The sequence below is a fragment of the Tachysurus fulvidraco genome, chromosome 1 (assembly GCF_022655615.1).
Source record: "Tachysurus fulvidraco isolate hzauxx_2018 chromosome 1, HZAU_PFXX_2.0, whole genome shotgun sequence".
Lineage (NCBI taxonomy): Eukaryota > Metazoa > Chordata > Actinopteri > Siluriformes > Bagridae > Tachysurus > Tachysurus fulvidraco.
In genome coordinates this window covers 35,539,913-35,557,151 of record NC_062518.1, presented here as the reverse complement: position 1 = coordinate 35,557,151, position 17,239 = coordinate 35,539,913, and the positions used below count along the sequence as shown (strand labels likewise).

At 38.9% G+C, this 17,239-nt stretch overlaps 2 protein-coding genes across 5 annotated transcripts in view; both read right to left on the bottom strand.

The window, feature by feature from the left end:
* Nucleotides 1–1,862, bottom strand: part of si:ch73-335l21.1 (insulin receptor substrate 1-B) — a 42,465-nt gene extending 40,603 nt beyond the window's left edge. The window contains exon 1 of one of the 2 annotated variants that reach the window (XM_047817918.1): nt 1,119–1,862. In XM_047817918.1, coding sequence (XP_047673874.1) covers nt 1,119–1,461 — 343 coding nt within the window. In that variant the 5' untranslated portion in view covers nt 1,462–1,862. The remainder of the gene's footprint in view (nt 1–1,118) is intronic. The other variant, XM_027164995.2, reaches the window with a different exon arrangement.
* A 538-nt stretch (nt 1,863–2,400) lies between these two features.
* agfg2 (ArfGAP with FG repeats 2) lies at nt 2,401–16,138 on the bottom strand. Of its 3 annotated transcripts, XM_027165023.2 has the most exons (14): nt 15,410–16,138; nt 14,702–14,795; nt 12,557–12,672; nt 12,339–12,468; nt 10,851–10,971; nt 10,455–10,559; nt 10,331–10,363; nt 8,888–9,073; nt 8,351–8,435; nt 8,194–8,240; nt 7,242–7,325; nt 5,656–5,775; nt 4,813–4,883; nt 2,401–3,560 (listed from the first exon to the last, which is right to left on the bottom strand). In XM_027165023.2, the coding sequence occupies exons 1-14, from the start codon at nt 15,574–15,576 to the stop codon at nt 3,513–3,515; spliced, it is 1,407 nt and encodes a 468-aa protein (XP_027020824.1). In that variant the 5' UTR covers nt 15,577–16,138; the 3' UTR covers nt 2,401–3,512. The 3 variants fall into 3 exon arrangements, with proteins under 3 accessions (XP_027020824.1, XP_027020825.1, XP_027020826.1); XM_027165024.2 differs by lacking the exon at nt 10,331–10,363; XM_027165025.2 differs by lacking the exon at nt 14,702–14,795 and having other exon boundaries at nt 15,410–15,566.
* Between the last annotated feature and the right edge of the window lie 1,101 nt (nt 16,139–17,239).

The following is a 17,239-nucleotide window of genomic DNA, read 5'->3' as shown; positions in this document are numbered from 1 at the left end:
TATTTTATACAGTATACTCTGAGTAGGGGAGCAAAAACCTGAAGAAGTAGGCTTTATCATTTCTACTCAGGGTGGAGTGACTAATTATTGCTGACTGACAATCGTACACAAGTGCACGGCACTTTACACCTCAACTCTATACACATACAGCATTTAAATGTGTTTGTATGCACAGTGCTCTTTTCCTTGAAAGTAGTATGCTGCACTTTTATTTGTATCAGCAGCAAAAACAAAACAAAACAAAACAAAAACCCACAGGACCCATGCTGATTTAGCTGATACACTTAAAATTGCAATGCAACTTTAAAACAAATTTAGGCTACAATTAAGGTCCTCAGAATATTTGCACTTTAAAAGTTTTATGTTTCCTGCATTCACCCTTCAAAGTAAAAAGGGTCCCATCCCAAAGCTACAGTGTACCCGTTTTCTCAAATATTTGAAAACTGATTCTATTAAAAACAAAGAAAGTGTGTAGTTTTTCCTGTTTTTACACTGAACACATGGTTACGTGAACACGGATAAAGTGGGACACTGGCCTGGCTTTTAGAAACTCATTAAAAAGATGCTGTTATTGTTATACACTTGGTCAACATACTGGCCCACGATGCTGTGACTTGTAAATATGCATCTAATTTTGTAATTGTATTACGTTGTGTACAAATACAATAGATAGGAAAGAATCCCAATTAATATTAAAGCATTTTCTGCTCACTTAGAGTTAATAAGTATCTAATAATCAGAAGCAGTAAAGTAGTAAAGTGAAGTGTTTACAGCACTGGTCCGGTAGCTTTGTTTATAAAGCACGTGCTTCACAATGAGAGGTACAAAGAAGAAGAACCCCACAAAAAACAACAACAACAACAACAACAATAAAACAACAACAGTGCAGACTAGTCAAGTCTGACTCGGAAAATGCAAACTTAACACACTGCAGAGTGTAAACAGCGATCAACCAGGCGCCTAAACCCTGCCACGTTAACACGTTAACACCTACAGCTACTCAGTCGTGTGAGCACATTGTGCGAGTTCTGGGGTTGTGTCCCAGCCCAGTACTGTGTTCACATAGTGTTTAGCACAGTTACTTGTGTTAATGATGGTGCGGCTGTGTGTGGACTCACTCTTGCAGTGAAGCTCGAGCAGTGCGCGGTACCACTCGTCCTGGTCCGCCTCACTGTCTGCGGCCACGGCGAAGCTTTCAGCGCGTGTGTACAGCACGATCATGTGCTTGTGCTTGGCGTCGGCGCGCTTGTTGATGTTGAAGCACGTCTCCAGCGCAAGGGCCCGTTTGGGCGCAGCTGCTTTCCCACCGCGGAACTTCTTCTCGCTCTCGTAGTACTCCAGTCTGGCCGGACCGCGCTCTGAGGCCGCGCGCAGCACGAAGTAACGGCGGTGCATGGACTTCTGCTTGCGGAGGTAGCCGCTCTTCCGCACGTCCTCGCAGCTGGGAACCTCGCTCTCCATTGCGCTCTCTCAATCCCACACTGTCTTCATTCATTCAAACTAGAGCTCACGGCGAAGTGTTTTTCTCTCCTGCACCGCTTTGGATAAGTCGGTCGTCGTGCACGCGACAGCAGAGACTCGCTCATGCAGCTGCTTCCAAAATGTGTCCTCTTGTTTTAGGGGTGGAAATGTCATCAGCCAAACGGCGCATCAAAGTGTGTAAAGCTGTGAGAAAGCCCGTCTCGCTTTTTAGCCAGAGCAGAGTGGCTTAATCGCATCAGTGTACAGTAGGATAGACTACATCGCCTCTGCGGCTACTGCGAGGCCTGTCACTCATCGCCCGTCCCCCTAGTTAAAGAGCGCGCGCACGCGTGTGTGTGTGTGTGTGTGTGTGTGTGTGTGTGTGTGTGTGTGTGTGTGTGTGTGTGTGTGTGTGTGTGTGTGTGTGTGTGTGTGTGTGTGTGTGTGTGTGTGAGAGAGAGAGAGAGTGCGTGTGTAAGCGTGTGTGGGCACTTAAGAGGAGGGAAGACGAGCTTCACAAGACGAGATTGCACCCAGAATCAAATTTCATTGGCAGAAAACGTTGCCTTTTAAGTAAACTTAAGAGTTTTTGAGTTACCGTTATAAATGTACACAAACCCTGAAATTTACTGAGCTACTGAGTTCACGTCGACAGGTCAAAACGACCTCGTTTAGATGACCGTCTTTAAGTAAATCGTTTACTGTTTCTGAAGCCTCATGTCTCTATCTGCGTAACAAAAGTGGCACTTAAGACCCTTTTTACTAAGTTTCCTTTAGTCGCTTTTCCCATTTACACTGCGACCTCTGCTGGAGATTAAGATCACTACAGGAATTTCTATTTTGAGAGAACTGCAGTCATAATAATAATAATAATAATAATAATAATAATAATAATAATAATAATAATAATAATAATAATAATACGGGCCACATGCAAAGTTGAAGGTGATAACTTTCCTTTTTTTAATTTCCACTTTAAAGCTCTAAAGAAGTGCAATTACATTCATAACGCAATGATGTTTTTTCACAGATAAAAATATAAATGCAAATCTTAAAAAATAGATATATTGCATGAAATCCTGAAGCAGCAAATTTCAAAACTGAGGCTTGATATCAATAATCTAACTTGTAATATTAGATACACATTGACACAAGCAAATGAATAGCTTTTTATGCATATGGGTACTTCCTGTTACAAAGACATTCTAAATGGAAAAAAAAATGTAAAGAAAAAAAAAGTACATGAAGCCTGACATTATTTGGTCCATATACATGAATAACACAAAATAACACTGTGAAGTTTCCAAAATTGCAGTACATTCAGGCAGCTTCTTGCTCATGAAGCGCATGCAGGCTGATGACGTACATACATGTATGCATCACGTACATACACAAACACATGATTTTGTCAGTTTCTCCTATTAACATGCATTTGGAGAGTTGGTTGCCAAATGAGAGCTAAATAAAACTGCACACTTCCTATTAATAACATCATAATATTTGAAGCTAGTGTTGCCTGCCGCCCCCTTTCAGTGTTTCATTACTACAACCTGATACTTAGGTGTCTAAAATGCAAGCAAGTTGGGTGCAGGCTAAAGCCTAGCAATGAATTATCAAGAGTACAGGGCAGGAGGTAAAAGCAGCACTGAGTGTGTGTGTGTGTGTGTGTGTTTCTGCTATTGCCACTTGCTATCTGGCACCATTAGACATATTTGATTTGAACACATATCACATGAACAAACGCACAAACATACATTAAAAAAATGAACACAAAGAAACACATGCTTACAAAAATTTGTAGTGTGTGGTGCAAAATGGTGCACACACATAACACATTCACACGAAATACGAACACAGACATAAACAAAAGGAATACACTCTTTAATACACACAGATTAACTTAAAATCAGAAAATGGGCAGTCCTTTTGTGTTTTCCTCCCTTATCTGATGGAGGGAGTTTCCTCAAAGCATGGAAATGGCATAAAGATTTCTGTCTCTCTTTCACTGTCTCCCCCCTGCCTCCCCCGGTCTTGTCAAAGGAACAGTGGGATCAGATGAAAGGATTCAATGACGTTCCTCTGGTTGGGTAAACCATCCCCTGAGACACATGAAGAGAACAGTAGTGAACTAAGCAGATATACACACCACACACGTCCACTTATTAATGACCATTATGGATTATGTTTCAGTTTTATTTCAAATTCTAACATGCTTTGTTTAAAACTGAAGTCACATTCTCAAAAATTTTCACCAATTCAGTGAGAAAGAAGTGTATGCCGACCAAACTGTGGATCGTTTTTCATTGCATTCACACAAAATGCATTCAAAGACCACATTCTCCAAAATCCACAAACCCTTTGGTCATCCACACTCCACCACCTGGACAACACAGATGTACTGTATATCAGCAGCACTTTTTTCCAAATGCTTACACACTGCTTGCAAAACTATAAAAAAAATCTAAATAAACCATTTTATAGTTCAGCAGTAATCATACTGAAATATATAGAAAATCTTAGCTTAGTACTTACAAAAAAACACCCCCAAAAAAACTATATAATATTTCCCAAGACAGCTACTTGCAATTTCAGCTGAAATCTAAATGATTTTGTTTGGAAACGTGAATGAAGGAAGAAAAAGGAAATAAGAGTATTATAGAAATATATCGTTCTCTCTCTCTCTAATACTCTTCTTTCCTTTTTCTTCCTTCATTCATGTTTCCAAACAAAATCATTCAGATTTCAGCTGACATTGCAATTAGCTGTCTTGGGAAATATTATATAGTTTTTTTGGGTTGTTTTTTTTTTGTAAAAAAATAAAGGATGCTGAAGCAAAGTGCAGAATTTCTAATTTGTTCTTGTCACTTATACTACATGTACATATACTTTTGTACAGTCAATAAAGTGGAAATGTGTTATTCTTTAATGAAATGCTGATTTATGTGGAAAAAAAAATCTATAATGTTTCCTTGTTGTTATTTAAGTCAGTGTGTTATGAGTGACATTGTGTGAATGTATGTTTTCTGAATGAGAAGTGAAATGATGACAGTGAAATGATCAAATGAGCTTATTTTGAGGTATGTATGTAGTGTTTTAGAGGTTTCGTTGAGTTTCAAACATGAGATTAACTGTTTGTCTTAGAATTGTGTTTCTTTATGAGGACTGTATGAAAAGTTTTGAAAAAGTGGCTTCAGTATATTCTGATGCTTGTTAGTGACTGAAAACTATATATTACATCAATTCATACCAAAGTCTATAATAAGTAATGAATGTTCGCTATCCATTTTAAATGCATCTAAATAAAGTAATGGACCAGAAAGGAGCAGAATGGAAAAGTGGATGGTTACTCACAGTAAATGGGTTGACGGACATCGGCCGCTGGGCTTTGGAGGTGGACTCCAGTGCTTGGAAAGACGTGAAACCTGCAGTTGATCAATTTACAAATCACATCCTTCACCAAACACAACAGCCATTAATAATGAACTAATGACCTGAATTAATAATGAAGATGGAAATTGTATATGCTATATAAAATCTCCAGACCCTGGAACAGGACAAGTGCTGTTTATAAAGCACCGATCACACAGTGTGCATTCTTTTTGCACATGCTCATCTCCACACCTTAGCTAAGGTATGTGGGTAGGGTAAATAATGCTGTGGCTAACCTACATATTTCTAGATGTACATCCATATCCAGCACATCAATGTTTATTGCCAAAATTATGTTGAAAGTGAAACAGATTAGATTAAATAGTTCTTTGACTCTCTCATTGACTTAGGTTCATTAAAGCAGTAGTTATCTGTAATGTAAATACAGTATAAGTAAAATATTCTATTACATTCTATAGATTGCCTCTAAATTGGCACTTCAGAGACACCTAGTGGATATAATATATATATATATATATATATATATTTATAATATAGATTATAAAAACACTAATAAGATGGTATACTACTTTTAATGCTAAAGTTGCACACATATTATAAAATGTCTGCAAGTATTTCAACAATAAGGTTACTGCAATAATAATAAAACATACATGATTCCACTGTATAATGGTATACAGCATATTATCGATTACTGGAAAATACATTACTCTACATTGAACTGAGGAAATGCATTAGACTCAGGCTGATTTAAGACCCGATCACGATTGACACGATTTCTGGAGAAGAAATATCTGAGCTCACCATTTGTCTCCTGATTATTAGATGGCTCATGAGGAAAAGCATTCTGGGAGGTGGGAGCGGGAAAGGAGGCTGAGTGGGGGAAGGCAGCTGAAGATGGTGACACAAGTGTACTGCTGTCACCTGTTCGAAAGGAGGAACAAAGAATTTAATGAAAGAAGTGTTTTTACACTCCTAGCTGATTCTCTTTGTTTGCTTAAGTTGCACTAATACCAATTTACTCGGAATTACAATGTAATAAAGATGTGCACCTTCATGGCATGTAGCAAACGTTTTATTAACATACTTTTTTCATTTGCTAATGCCTCATAAATTAGAAACAATGATAGTTTTCTCTATTCTGCTTTGTATTATAAGCAAATAAGAAGCAAAACCTGGCTAAAACATGATTTGTTCTGACTTAAGTTTACAAGCATTAATCTGTTAATCTATGAACTGAAAACAAGTTCCAATTGTAAAAGAAAAGAAAAGAAAAGAAAAACAGATTTGTCATCAGGCAAAAGAGCTGTCATATTTCACGATTGAGTATTGCTTGACCATAACATCGCTGCCACATATCATTTTTACATTCCTGTGCAGGGATTCAGACCACTGACTGCCTGCATACGGCGGTTGCATATAAATCATGTTTCATAGCATGCTAATTATTTATTTATTTTTATTTCCTTTGTGCATTCCGTTTAGTAGCGGATCTGTAGTCATAGTGTGTCTCTCAGGCTACAAAAAGTGATCTCATCAAATGCATGACCAAGTTTATTTTCAAAACCAATCCCAGCCATTATTACTTCTACGCCTTGTGTGTGTGGAGTTTGCATGTTCTCCCCGTGCCTCGGGGGTTTCCTCTGTGTACTCCGGTTTCCTCCCCCGGTACAAAGACATGTATGGTAGGTTGATTGGCATCTCCGGAAAATTGTCTGTAGTGTGTGATTGTGTGAGTGAATGAGAGTGTGTGTGTGCCCTGCGATGGGTTGGCACTCCGTCCAGGGTGTATCCTGCCTTGATGCCCGATGACGCCTGAGATAGGCACAGGCTCAGCGTGACCCGAGAAGTTCAGATAAGCGGTAGATAATGAATGAATGAATGAATGAATGAATGAATGAATGAACAAGTGACATTACTATGACTTTGTTGTGAATAGTATGGGAAGTAAATGGTTTGATATGATTTAAAAGAAGGAACAGGAAATCTCTATACCCAAACCTAGGCTGACAAATCTTGCCGGGTGTTCAGAATATATTTTGTGTTTGGTTGTTGATAAAATGTTATACAGTTTTATATTTTTATGTCATGGATGTATATAACGTCAAGTTTGGGCTAAAAATCATTTCTGGATTAAAAATGATTACTAGCAGTCAGTAATGTCTCTTAATCTGGGATTAAAGATGTAGTCCTATTCAGCCCAACATTCACTCGGTGTGTGTGTGTGTGTGTGTGTGTGTGTGTGTGTGTGTGTGTGTGTGTGTGTGTGTGTGTGTGAGAGAGAGAGAGAGAGAGAGAGAGAGAGAGAGAGAGAGAGAGAGAGAGAGAGAGATATGGAAAGAGATTTGGTAATACATTTAATCACAGAACAAAGCTGGGATGACACTCACTTGTGGCTGTGCTGTTGAAGGGGTTACTGGGGGATAGAACAGGCTGTGAACTGCTGGCTGTAGAGCAGAATGGGTTTGGAAAATCTGTGGAAGGGAAAAGAAAATGGAGGATAAAATTAAATTATGTAGTTAATACACTTTATTCATTGTTGTGTATCTCTAAGATTTGTTAAGACATGTTTATCTACAGAGAAATGTATCACTAAAATACATATATACTGTATATATTTTAGAATTTTACACACACACACACACACACACACACACACACACACACACACACACACACACACACACACACACACACACACACACACACACACACACACACACACTTTATTGCTTTATTGAAATCAATATATTTTATGAAATTTACATATAAAAATCACTCATCTCAACTGATTAAAAATTACATTAAAATTATAATAAAGTATCACATGATCTCAGACTACAGTGTATGATAGAGCCTAACTAAACAACATATCTAAATAAACAGCATCATGGAGAACAAGGATCTATAAAAACAAGTGTGGGGCAAAGCTCTAATAAAATATCAATCAGGGTTTGGTTATAAAAAGATCCAAACCCTGACAGAGCACCGTTATATCTATTATTTAAAAAAAATAATAAATGGCACAACCACAATTAGGGGAGATGGCCCAACCAAACTCACACACTGCTTCTCCTTCATCACATATAATATGATGCATATGATGCAAATCAGAAAACTGTTTGCTGTCAAGCGGAATGCGCCAACCACAGATAAACATGATTACTATGGCAACCATAAGTAGGAACACCTACTAACAACTTCATAATACAGCGACTGGCAACTTGTGGAGTAAAAATCTGCATGTGTGAACATAGCTTTAGTCCAAGAAGCAACAAGCACAAGGCCAAGACATGGAAAATAGAGGAATAAATGCACACATTGCATAAACAATTTACTCACTTGCAAATGTCTGAGAGGCTGAATTGACCTCTGGCACACCTGGTGAGCTTGAAAATAAATCAGATTCAAATCCAAAATCCATTAGACAAACACGAAACCGCTTTGTTTAATGCTTTAATAATTGAGCATTATGTAATTTTTTCCTGTAATTATGTACCTGGCAGGTGTAGAACTAGTAGAGACTCTGTTGCCAAACAGGGTGCTGTATTGAGGAGGGCCACTAGAGGGAGATGTAGATGCAACTACAAACACACATAACTGTTGAGTCATCATTTGGCCCTGACACAAAAATCCTTTTAACAAGCTTTGCCTCTCCTTTCCTCACCACCTCCACCTCTGCTCGAACGTTAAACGTGCAGGACCGAAACGTGCATCTCAAAACCGTTTACAGAGAGCTAATGTCAAACACCTCCCAGCCATCAGCATCAACACATTTCAAAAAAGGTTTCTGTAATACAATCTTAAATATGTATGTAATTTAAGCATATCAATATAGTATTAAAAATATTTTTTTCTTATTACTATGAAATAAACAACAGCATTTAAAGAATCAATGGTGAAATGGGTGCTAAAAAGCAGACCGTGGCTTATTTATTAAGCATCATACATGCAACGAAGTCTACAACGGAAAAAAAAAAAAAACATTATCGTATAATTTATTTATCTCATAAGAATACACACAAGAAAGCATTACCTGTGGTGGGTGTGTCAGATAAGACCTTGTCTAGTTGAGACACGGCAGCATACTTGTCCTGAGAGACAAGAGGTGGAGCCTGTGAGCTCAGGGCACTAGGGGTAGATCCAAGACCTCCAAAATCCAAACTAAGAGATTTAGGGACAGTCCTAAATGGGGCTCCGGCTCCTGAGGATACCGAGCGACCTATAATAATCACAGCAGCGGATTTCAGATTAAGTCCCGATGAACTAAGTACACTAAGGCTAACTCCTTATTTATTTAAATGAACCACATTGTTTTCTAAAGACCCAACTTCCATCATAATAATGCAGCAGTAAATAACATTGCCTCACTGGTACATATTTTCATGGTATAGCCATTTTTTAAAATGGAAAAACAATTATAAGTTAGAATTATTATAGTCAGGCAGACTCCAGTGATATCAAAATAAATGTGAGTGTGTTAGCACTCAAGGTTATAACATTTATATCTGACAATTGCTCTTCTCGGTTATGCAGTAAATTTGGTGAATTTGGTATTTATTCATTCTGTTAGAGGTTCTATTGATTCTGTTAAATTCTAGGAGCTTTTCTGCATATTACAATGTCAACTGTGATTCATTGCTGGCCACAAAAATAGCATCTGAGCAAGAACTGGAGAAAAATTGGCTGACAGCCAACTAAATAAGCCATACACCAGTATTAAAGCAATGGGTTACACCTACACCTGCATACAAATAGTGCCCTAAAGCTTATTAATAAAAGTCAGACTCATTGTATATAATGTAGTAGCATCTTTACAGCCACAGTTCTCATATTTGTGTGTAATAGCACTATAACAGTGTTCCAGCATTACAGTTATTAATCATAAAATTCCTTCAAATCTATACAGTTCAGAACAGCATCGTTTTCCTCCTTCAACAGATGCGCCGTAAACACATCCGTGAACTGCAGAATGTGCCAGTATGGGCAACATCCTAAATATATCTAAGCTTTAAAGGGTTTTTTCTGTTTTTTGTTTTTTTTTCAGAGAACAGAGTGTCTGTCCTTGACCTGTTGGAGCTGGTAGGCAGTACTTTGAAGTGTGAGGGTGGAAGCTGTGTAAAGCCAGACTCAACAGCATTCCATAGCTGACTAGGCCACCGTTGGCATTTAGATCTTGATTCACATATCACTAACACTTCACATACCGTTTCTATCTGTCTGAGATCAATGTGGTACATTTCAACACATGCAGATCTACAGCGCACGCCATGACTCAGTCTGGCAGTCTAGAAGAACCTCTGAATAAGGAATCATGTAAAAACTTTTAAAAATAAACCATGCAAGCAGCACAACGTATAAATGATAAGCACACACTTAGTTCTTCCTGTAGTTACTCTACCAGCCCTATTAGCAGATAACTGACATACAGTAGTAGTGCATGCACATGCACACATGCTAGCAACACTCAGTAGCTTACCTAGTGTGAAGCTGTTTTTGAAAGTGCTACTTGCTGAAAGGTTGAAATAGACCAAACTTAGAAATAGTATATACAAAATTCTTGATTTTTGTGCATGGATATGAATATTTGTATCTGTGTGCACCTGAAGGCCGTGGAAGGGCAGGGAACGAGGGAAGGCGACTCTGTGGTCCCATTCCTGGTGAAATTGTTCCTGGTCTCTGCCTCTCCATCCCACTTAACAAAGAATCTGAGAGAGAGAAAGGGGAGATGTCAGCTGGTGAAAAATATAGAATGAATCACCAGAGAATTCAACTATTCAGAGAATAGTGTTTGTGAAAAAACAAGACAGAAGGAGTTAGGGAGAAGTGGGATGAGAAGAAAGGGAGGTAAGAGGAAGAAATGGGCGAAGAATAGACAAGAGGAGTAAAAGATTGTGAGGTGAGAAGACATGGGAAGATGTGATAAGGGGAGTAAATAGGAGCGAAGAACATATGAGAAGAGATGAAAGGAGAGGCGATGAGAGTGCATAAAACAGTGCCTTTAATAGTGTGGTCTCTGAAGCTCTGGGATCGAGTGGGTCGAGCTGTGAAAACCTCTGTACGTACATCAGCTGGACACACAGATGGAACTCTATCCCATGATGGCAGCTGAGCCTGGGACTGCACACACACACATACACACACACAATTTTGTACATTAATAGAAACATATTTTATTATTCTTGGCCCATGTTACATATTATTTACTTTCGCCCATCTTAGATCAAATAGATACAGTAGTGTGCAAAGATCTTAACCTCTCGCATACAATTGTATCAAATATTATTGTCTTTATCATTTTGTAAAGAGTACATTTCCAACTGTTCTAAAAATGAAAAGTGAATTTTTTTTTAGAATGTAACACATTTAACATGAAATTTCTGCCTACAACTAGAACGTAATGTATCATTTATTCGCTAAGATGTTTTCTGCTGCATAGAACTGTAATACTTATCATCCATAATGTATCAGGATTCCATAATTTTTCCATTTTCCTGTTGTATCCAAATGCTACAATATCCAACATTCAATAAGACAGAAAATAATTCAAGCACTGAGATTCTTTACAGTGATCAACCAGTCTGAATATACTTAACTCTGACCCAAAACCCATAGTATACTGTATACATAGTGGGATTTTAGTGATTTTTAAATTAAAGAATTTACATTCAAAGAATTCAATTTTAACATAAGAATTTGTTGTCTACACTGTGTCGTGCATACTATAGAACATATGTCCATGCCAACAGAAGATTTTTCTTATCACCGTTCCTAATGTAATTTTAAAAAGAAACACAAATAATAATGCCCACAAATAACAGCGCCGTAAGCATCAAGAGACTCGAGCGCCTACCTTCAATTTCATACAAACAATTTTTTTATACTTTAGAGGTATACAGCCATGCTCCAACATCTAGTGGCAGGCCTTCTGACAAGAGTAGATTATCACAGCAGCAAAGGAGGATTAAAGCTAAATGGGATTTAAATATTCAATTATGGATGTGATTGTTCAGGTGTTCACATAGATACTGTGAACTACTATACTATATGACTGGTTGGTGCAGGATAGAGCACCGACCCCTACTTAGAGAAAAAGCCAGCTACATCAATCTGAGTGTCCATTTTAGTACCAGATCACTTTTCAAATATAAACATGACAGGGTTTTTTTTTTTATCTAGACACAGAAAGCAAATGCAACAGAAGAACTGGGGCAAGTTGCAGCAAAACATTTCCAGGTATATTTCTTCTAAAACTGCATGTGTAAGGAAAAAGTGGGTCACATTAAATATTAATATGGTTTAGGTTTCTTTATGGTATATGGCTGCTTCTAGGTTAGAAGCATGTTTCATTTTGTCATTTTTAAATGTCTTGACAAATTTCTTTACATGTTCCTATTACTTTGCATGGTAACCTATTTTCTTATATCGGTCTGTTTCCCCCCCTCTCTATGACTATCTCTTGCTTTATCTCCATCCTCCTCTCTCACCAAAGCACGTGATGGTCGGGCTGCTGGATTCAGCGGGTGTCCAGAAGGAGGCTGATTCTGAGCAGGAGCTTGAACCCCTGTATTCCAGGGAGGCTCTATATCCCTCCTGACTTTACTCTTAGAGAAATGCCTAGAAAATTAAGATATGCTCCATAAGGACTTGAATCATATTTGAATTAGAGAAATAATACATTGACATGCAACATAACCTGACTCACCATTTCTTCCTCTCGTATTTATCCTGAAGAAATTCTTTAAACTTCTGCGAGTCGCGTGTGTCAAAAGAGCCATCAGTCTTTGGGTCGAACGTACAGAGCCACATCCTCTTCCCAACCTGCATTCCCACAAACCAGAATAGTGTGTCTTTAGATTGCCTTGCAGCTCGTACAGTATAAGCATGAAGTATAGTAAAGGCACAAAAAATAATACACTTCCTTGTAAGTATTGAGCTTCATATATGCACCCATGACACCACTATGATTTATCCATCAGTAACATCATAGCGGTGCAATCATCTTGTCATTTGTAATCATTTTTAATCATGTCTACCGTATATATACCTGCTACAATCACCAGCTCCTTATGCAGAAGGAGGAGATGGAATGACTCAGAGATTTGAGACCTGCATTTCAGAAATATTAAAACAAAAAGAGCTCCCACTAATAAATCATTCCCATATTCACAAGGGACTAGTGCAGTAATAAGCGAGAAGCTTTTAGTGTGGTTATGTGCAGTGTGTGTATGTGTGTGTATCAGCAAATGAGAGCAAGTGCATGTAGTGTGAGTGTTGTGAAGAATATGAGGGCCTTCAGTAAATACACTGCATGCCCCTACCCTGTATCCCTACATAATATTTTTGGACTAAACAGACCAACTTACATACAGTACATATGGGTGTCACTTCACATGACCTAGAGCTCACACCCTCCAGACCACACACAAGTAACTGCTACATTCCTCATACACAAGTTATGTCATTCCACAGACTAGTCCAGTCTAACTCCTCATCGTGATGAAAGGAACTCTTTTTATATTCACCACTACAGACTACTCACAAACCATGTCCACCATGCATGTAAATTACACAACATATTCGAATAGTGTCAATTCTTTCTCATGCATAATGTATGAACAGCAGATTTCATAGTGAGAACAGAGAATGCTTTGCACCATTAGATCAGAGCACAAAGTGCAAATTCATGCAACGGACCAAAGCACATTGAATCAAATCAAAGAACACCGCAATTATTCATATAAATCTACTGTGTTTTCTTGTGCAGAAGAACATATTTAGACCTATTTTTATTGAATTTGCAAGGCTACTAAAAAGAATTTCTAGAGTTTGTAGGCATTTTAATTTTCATTTTGATTTGATTTTTATTTTCATCCAGATCAACGTCAAGGGTTTTTCTCTATCCTCACCTGAAAGCAATTTCAAATTACTTACTGTCATTAGCCAAAACAAATACTGTCCCATTACAGTCATATCCTGATAGACACCTCTCTAATTTTGCAGAAAGTTGCTGTTGCTTGTGTCGGAAAATAGTTTTTGACCGCTACTCACTGTTTGTAAACACTTCCTGAATCAATTATCCACAAGGGTGGGACAGTGCATGCTTATTAAAGGGGTATAAAGCATTTTATATTTGCCAACATGACCATATCATAGAACAATTACTTTTCTAGAAATAAATTAATGAAAATTGTATCAGTGTTAGGTGTAGCCTAAAAAATAAATAAATAAATAAATAAATAAATAAATACATACATACATACATACATACATACATACATACATACATACATTATCCAATAATATTCTCTACATTCAAATTATGAATGCATTTAAAACAACCTGGATTAAATTTTTTATCATGCAACATTTAATTCCAGTCACCAAATTAAAGTATTCTTGGCTTTTGCGTGGTCTACTGGTATTTACGTTTTGCACCAAAGAACATATGAGGTGTCACCTCACTTCTAAACCATTACATTTATAGCATTTGGCAGATTCCCTTATCCAGAGCAACTTAGGTTAACTCATTTTTATATACAACTGAGTAATTGAGGCCTAAGGGCCTTGCTCAGGGGCCCAGCAGTGGCAGCTTGGTGGACCTGGGATCGAAGACATAACTTTCCAATTGGTAGCCCAACACCTTAACCACTAGTCTACCACATGCCCTAAATTAGAAACAACACTGGGTTGAAGTAGGCATAAGTCAGCAGCTTTTCTCATACAGCCCTTACATTTAGCATAATATCTTAAGCAGCCTTAACTAAAGCATAGGAGGCGTGTCTGTTGTATGGCCACGCCCACCCAATTTACAACGCATCATCTGTGCACTGGAGTGTCGTCCACTCACCTCGTTGCCATGGTTTTGCAAAAACTCTACTTCCTGTTGGGAAAAGGTTGTCATGGAAATGGACTTGACCCTGTGGGGCGGGTTGAGCCCCCTCCTGAAAGAAATCAGAGATAAAAACTGGATTGGATTGAATCGTTGTCTAGTGATGTCGCATTCGTCCACAGTTTGGGAACGTGTGGGACGTGTAGGATAGTGTATGATTTTTGAAATGCAGACGTGGAAACGAAGGAATAAAAATATTTGCATAAATATCTGGTACAAAAATAGGCCGTGATGCCATTATTGGTGGTGAAATAGCTTACATGACATCATAAGAAAGGGAAACGTGAAATCTGCGTGTCTAATCTTGTCTGACATGCAGAGGGGGAAAAGCTTAATGATGCAAAACCTGAAACCGTGACGAAATGAAACGTTGCACAGGAGAGTCACGCCTGAAAAAAAATGACAAAGTAGTAATTACCGCTTGAATGAAGACGTGAACACTGAAAATCATCCTTGAGGGCAGGGTGAGAAGGGGCTTGCCCTATCTATCTACTGTATGCTCAAAATCTCTACAGCACGTCGCCTTCTACACGATCAGGCTTAAGCGCAGATCTGTTGCCTACAGGACTGAACTCAGCATTATGCATAATGCCCGTACAAGACTCGTGCGCCTATAACACTAATCTAGTACATGACATAACACCAGAAGCGTGTTAGGGTACTTACAGCATTCCGGAACATGATGTGCAAACGAAGCAGCCCACCGTGATATCGGTGTAAGTTACACCAGGCTGGCCGCACTCGAAGCAGTGCTTGTTGGGGCCTGTTTGCGCGAGCTCCCGGACCTTGCGGGCGCAAATCTCCTGGTTGTCCCGGTGCTTTCGGTTTGACATGCTCGTGCGTCGGTTGCACACACACCGCCTTTCAGGGATGTCGAGTCTGCAACACGGAGACGTGAACTGGCGCTCCGTTAGACTGCACTCAGTTCCTCCTGCGTTTTACTCCGCTGCGTTTCTCACGTCCGCGTTGTGAAAGCTACTCCGCGACTGCATAATCTTCAAGCGATTTATCTCAGGGTTCTCACATGCATATTTCAAATGCGTAGTCAACGAGCTGCCCGCTGGAGTTTCCCTTCTTCTTTTTTAACTACTGCATATTTATCTCCATTGCTACCCCATACTCAATTTCTAGAGCGCGCCTTGAAACCCATGCTCGCTTTGCACTTAAAACCTTTCCAGAGATGTGTTTTCTTGCGTTTGCCAGACATTCATTCATGTCATGACCACCGTGTTACATGGTTTAAGCTCATGAGAACCCGCCCGTCCTTCCACGAAGACACGTCGCTTTGCTGGAGCGCTGACAGAAATCTGGGCTTTGAGTACAGAAACCAGCGACGTGTGAAGCGCACAGATACTCAGGAAAAGAAACCCAACAGCAACAGGATGCAGTAGCTGCCAAAAACAATTGAGCAACAGAATAAAACTGGGCGTGAATATAATTTGGTTTATTTTGACGAGCATATATCTAGTATTATCAATAAATGTAGAAAGAAAGAATCAGTGTTACTGCTTAGAGATAAACGTGATGTTTATCACAGCTGGTGTTTGGAAGGCCAAATCGTTTTGAAAATAAAAGCCCTTGCTTTTCACGATGTTGGTGCAGATATATAAACGCAATTTCTTCAGACTCGTACTGAATAACGCAGTAAAGAACCAAACAGATTCGAATACGTTTACGTCTCGGACACGATGATAAATATGGTTGCATAAATATAGTAAATTTTTCCTGCTTGTCGTGTAGCTACTGAAACTGTACAACTGTCCAATGGCCACCAGATGACGCGCTTTGATTATGTTTACATTGTCTCAAGATTTCAGATTATATACAGTATATATTATAGTCTAATGATGTACTCATCATATACTTTTAAGGAGCACCTGTACATTCATGTATATATCAAATATGTCAAGAGCTTCAGTTAGGTTTCATGAATGAAGAAATAAAGTGATCTCGGTGAAGCCTCAGTTTCTTGTTTTTGAATGATAGACGTGGGACTCGATGTGGTCTTCTGTTCTTGTATCACCTTCAGGTTTGATGTGCAGGCTGAGATGCGTTTCTGCTTTGTAAAAAGTGCTTATTTGAGTTCCTTGTATGAGACTTTCTGTCAACTCATGCCACTTTGGTCATTCTCCAGGGAATGTTTAGGGAAAGTCATGGCCTAATGGTTAGAGTCTGACACGTAATCCTAAGGTTGTGGGTTCGAGTCTCGGGCCGGCCACGACTGAGGTGACCTTGAGCAAGGCACCGAACCCCCCAAGTGCTCCCCGGGCGCCGCAGCATAAATGGCTGCCCACTGCTCCGGGTGTGTGTTCACTGCTGTGTGTGTGCACTATGGATGGGTCAAATGCAGAGAACGAATTCTGAGTATGGTTCACCATACTTAGCCGTATGTCACGTCACTTTCAAATCTGGCACCAACATTCATGCCACAGTAAAATATTTTTTCCCTTCTTTCTGATGTTTGATGTAAATATTACCTGAAGCACTTGGCAGATT

Excerpts from the sequence above, each read along its gene's own strand:
- agfg2 (XM_027165023.2), bottom strand. The coding sequence starts at position 15,576 with ATGTCAAACCGAAAGCACCGGGACAACCAGGAGATTTGCGCCCGCAAG. Across the intron at positions 12,469-12,556 it reads AAATACGAGAGGAAGAAATG|GCATTTCTCTAAGAGTAAAG; the intron begins GTGAGTCAGGTT and ends TTAATTTTCTAG. Across the intron at positions 9,074-10,330 it reads CAAAAACAGCTTCACACTAG|GTCGCTCGGTATCCTCAGGA; the intron begins GTAAGCTACTGA and ends TGATTATTATAG.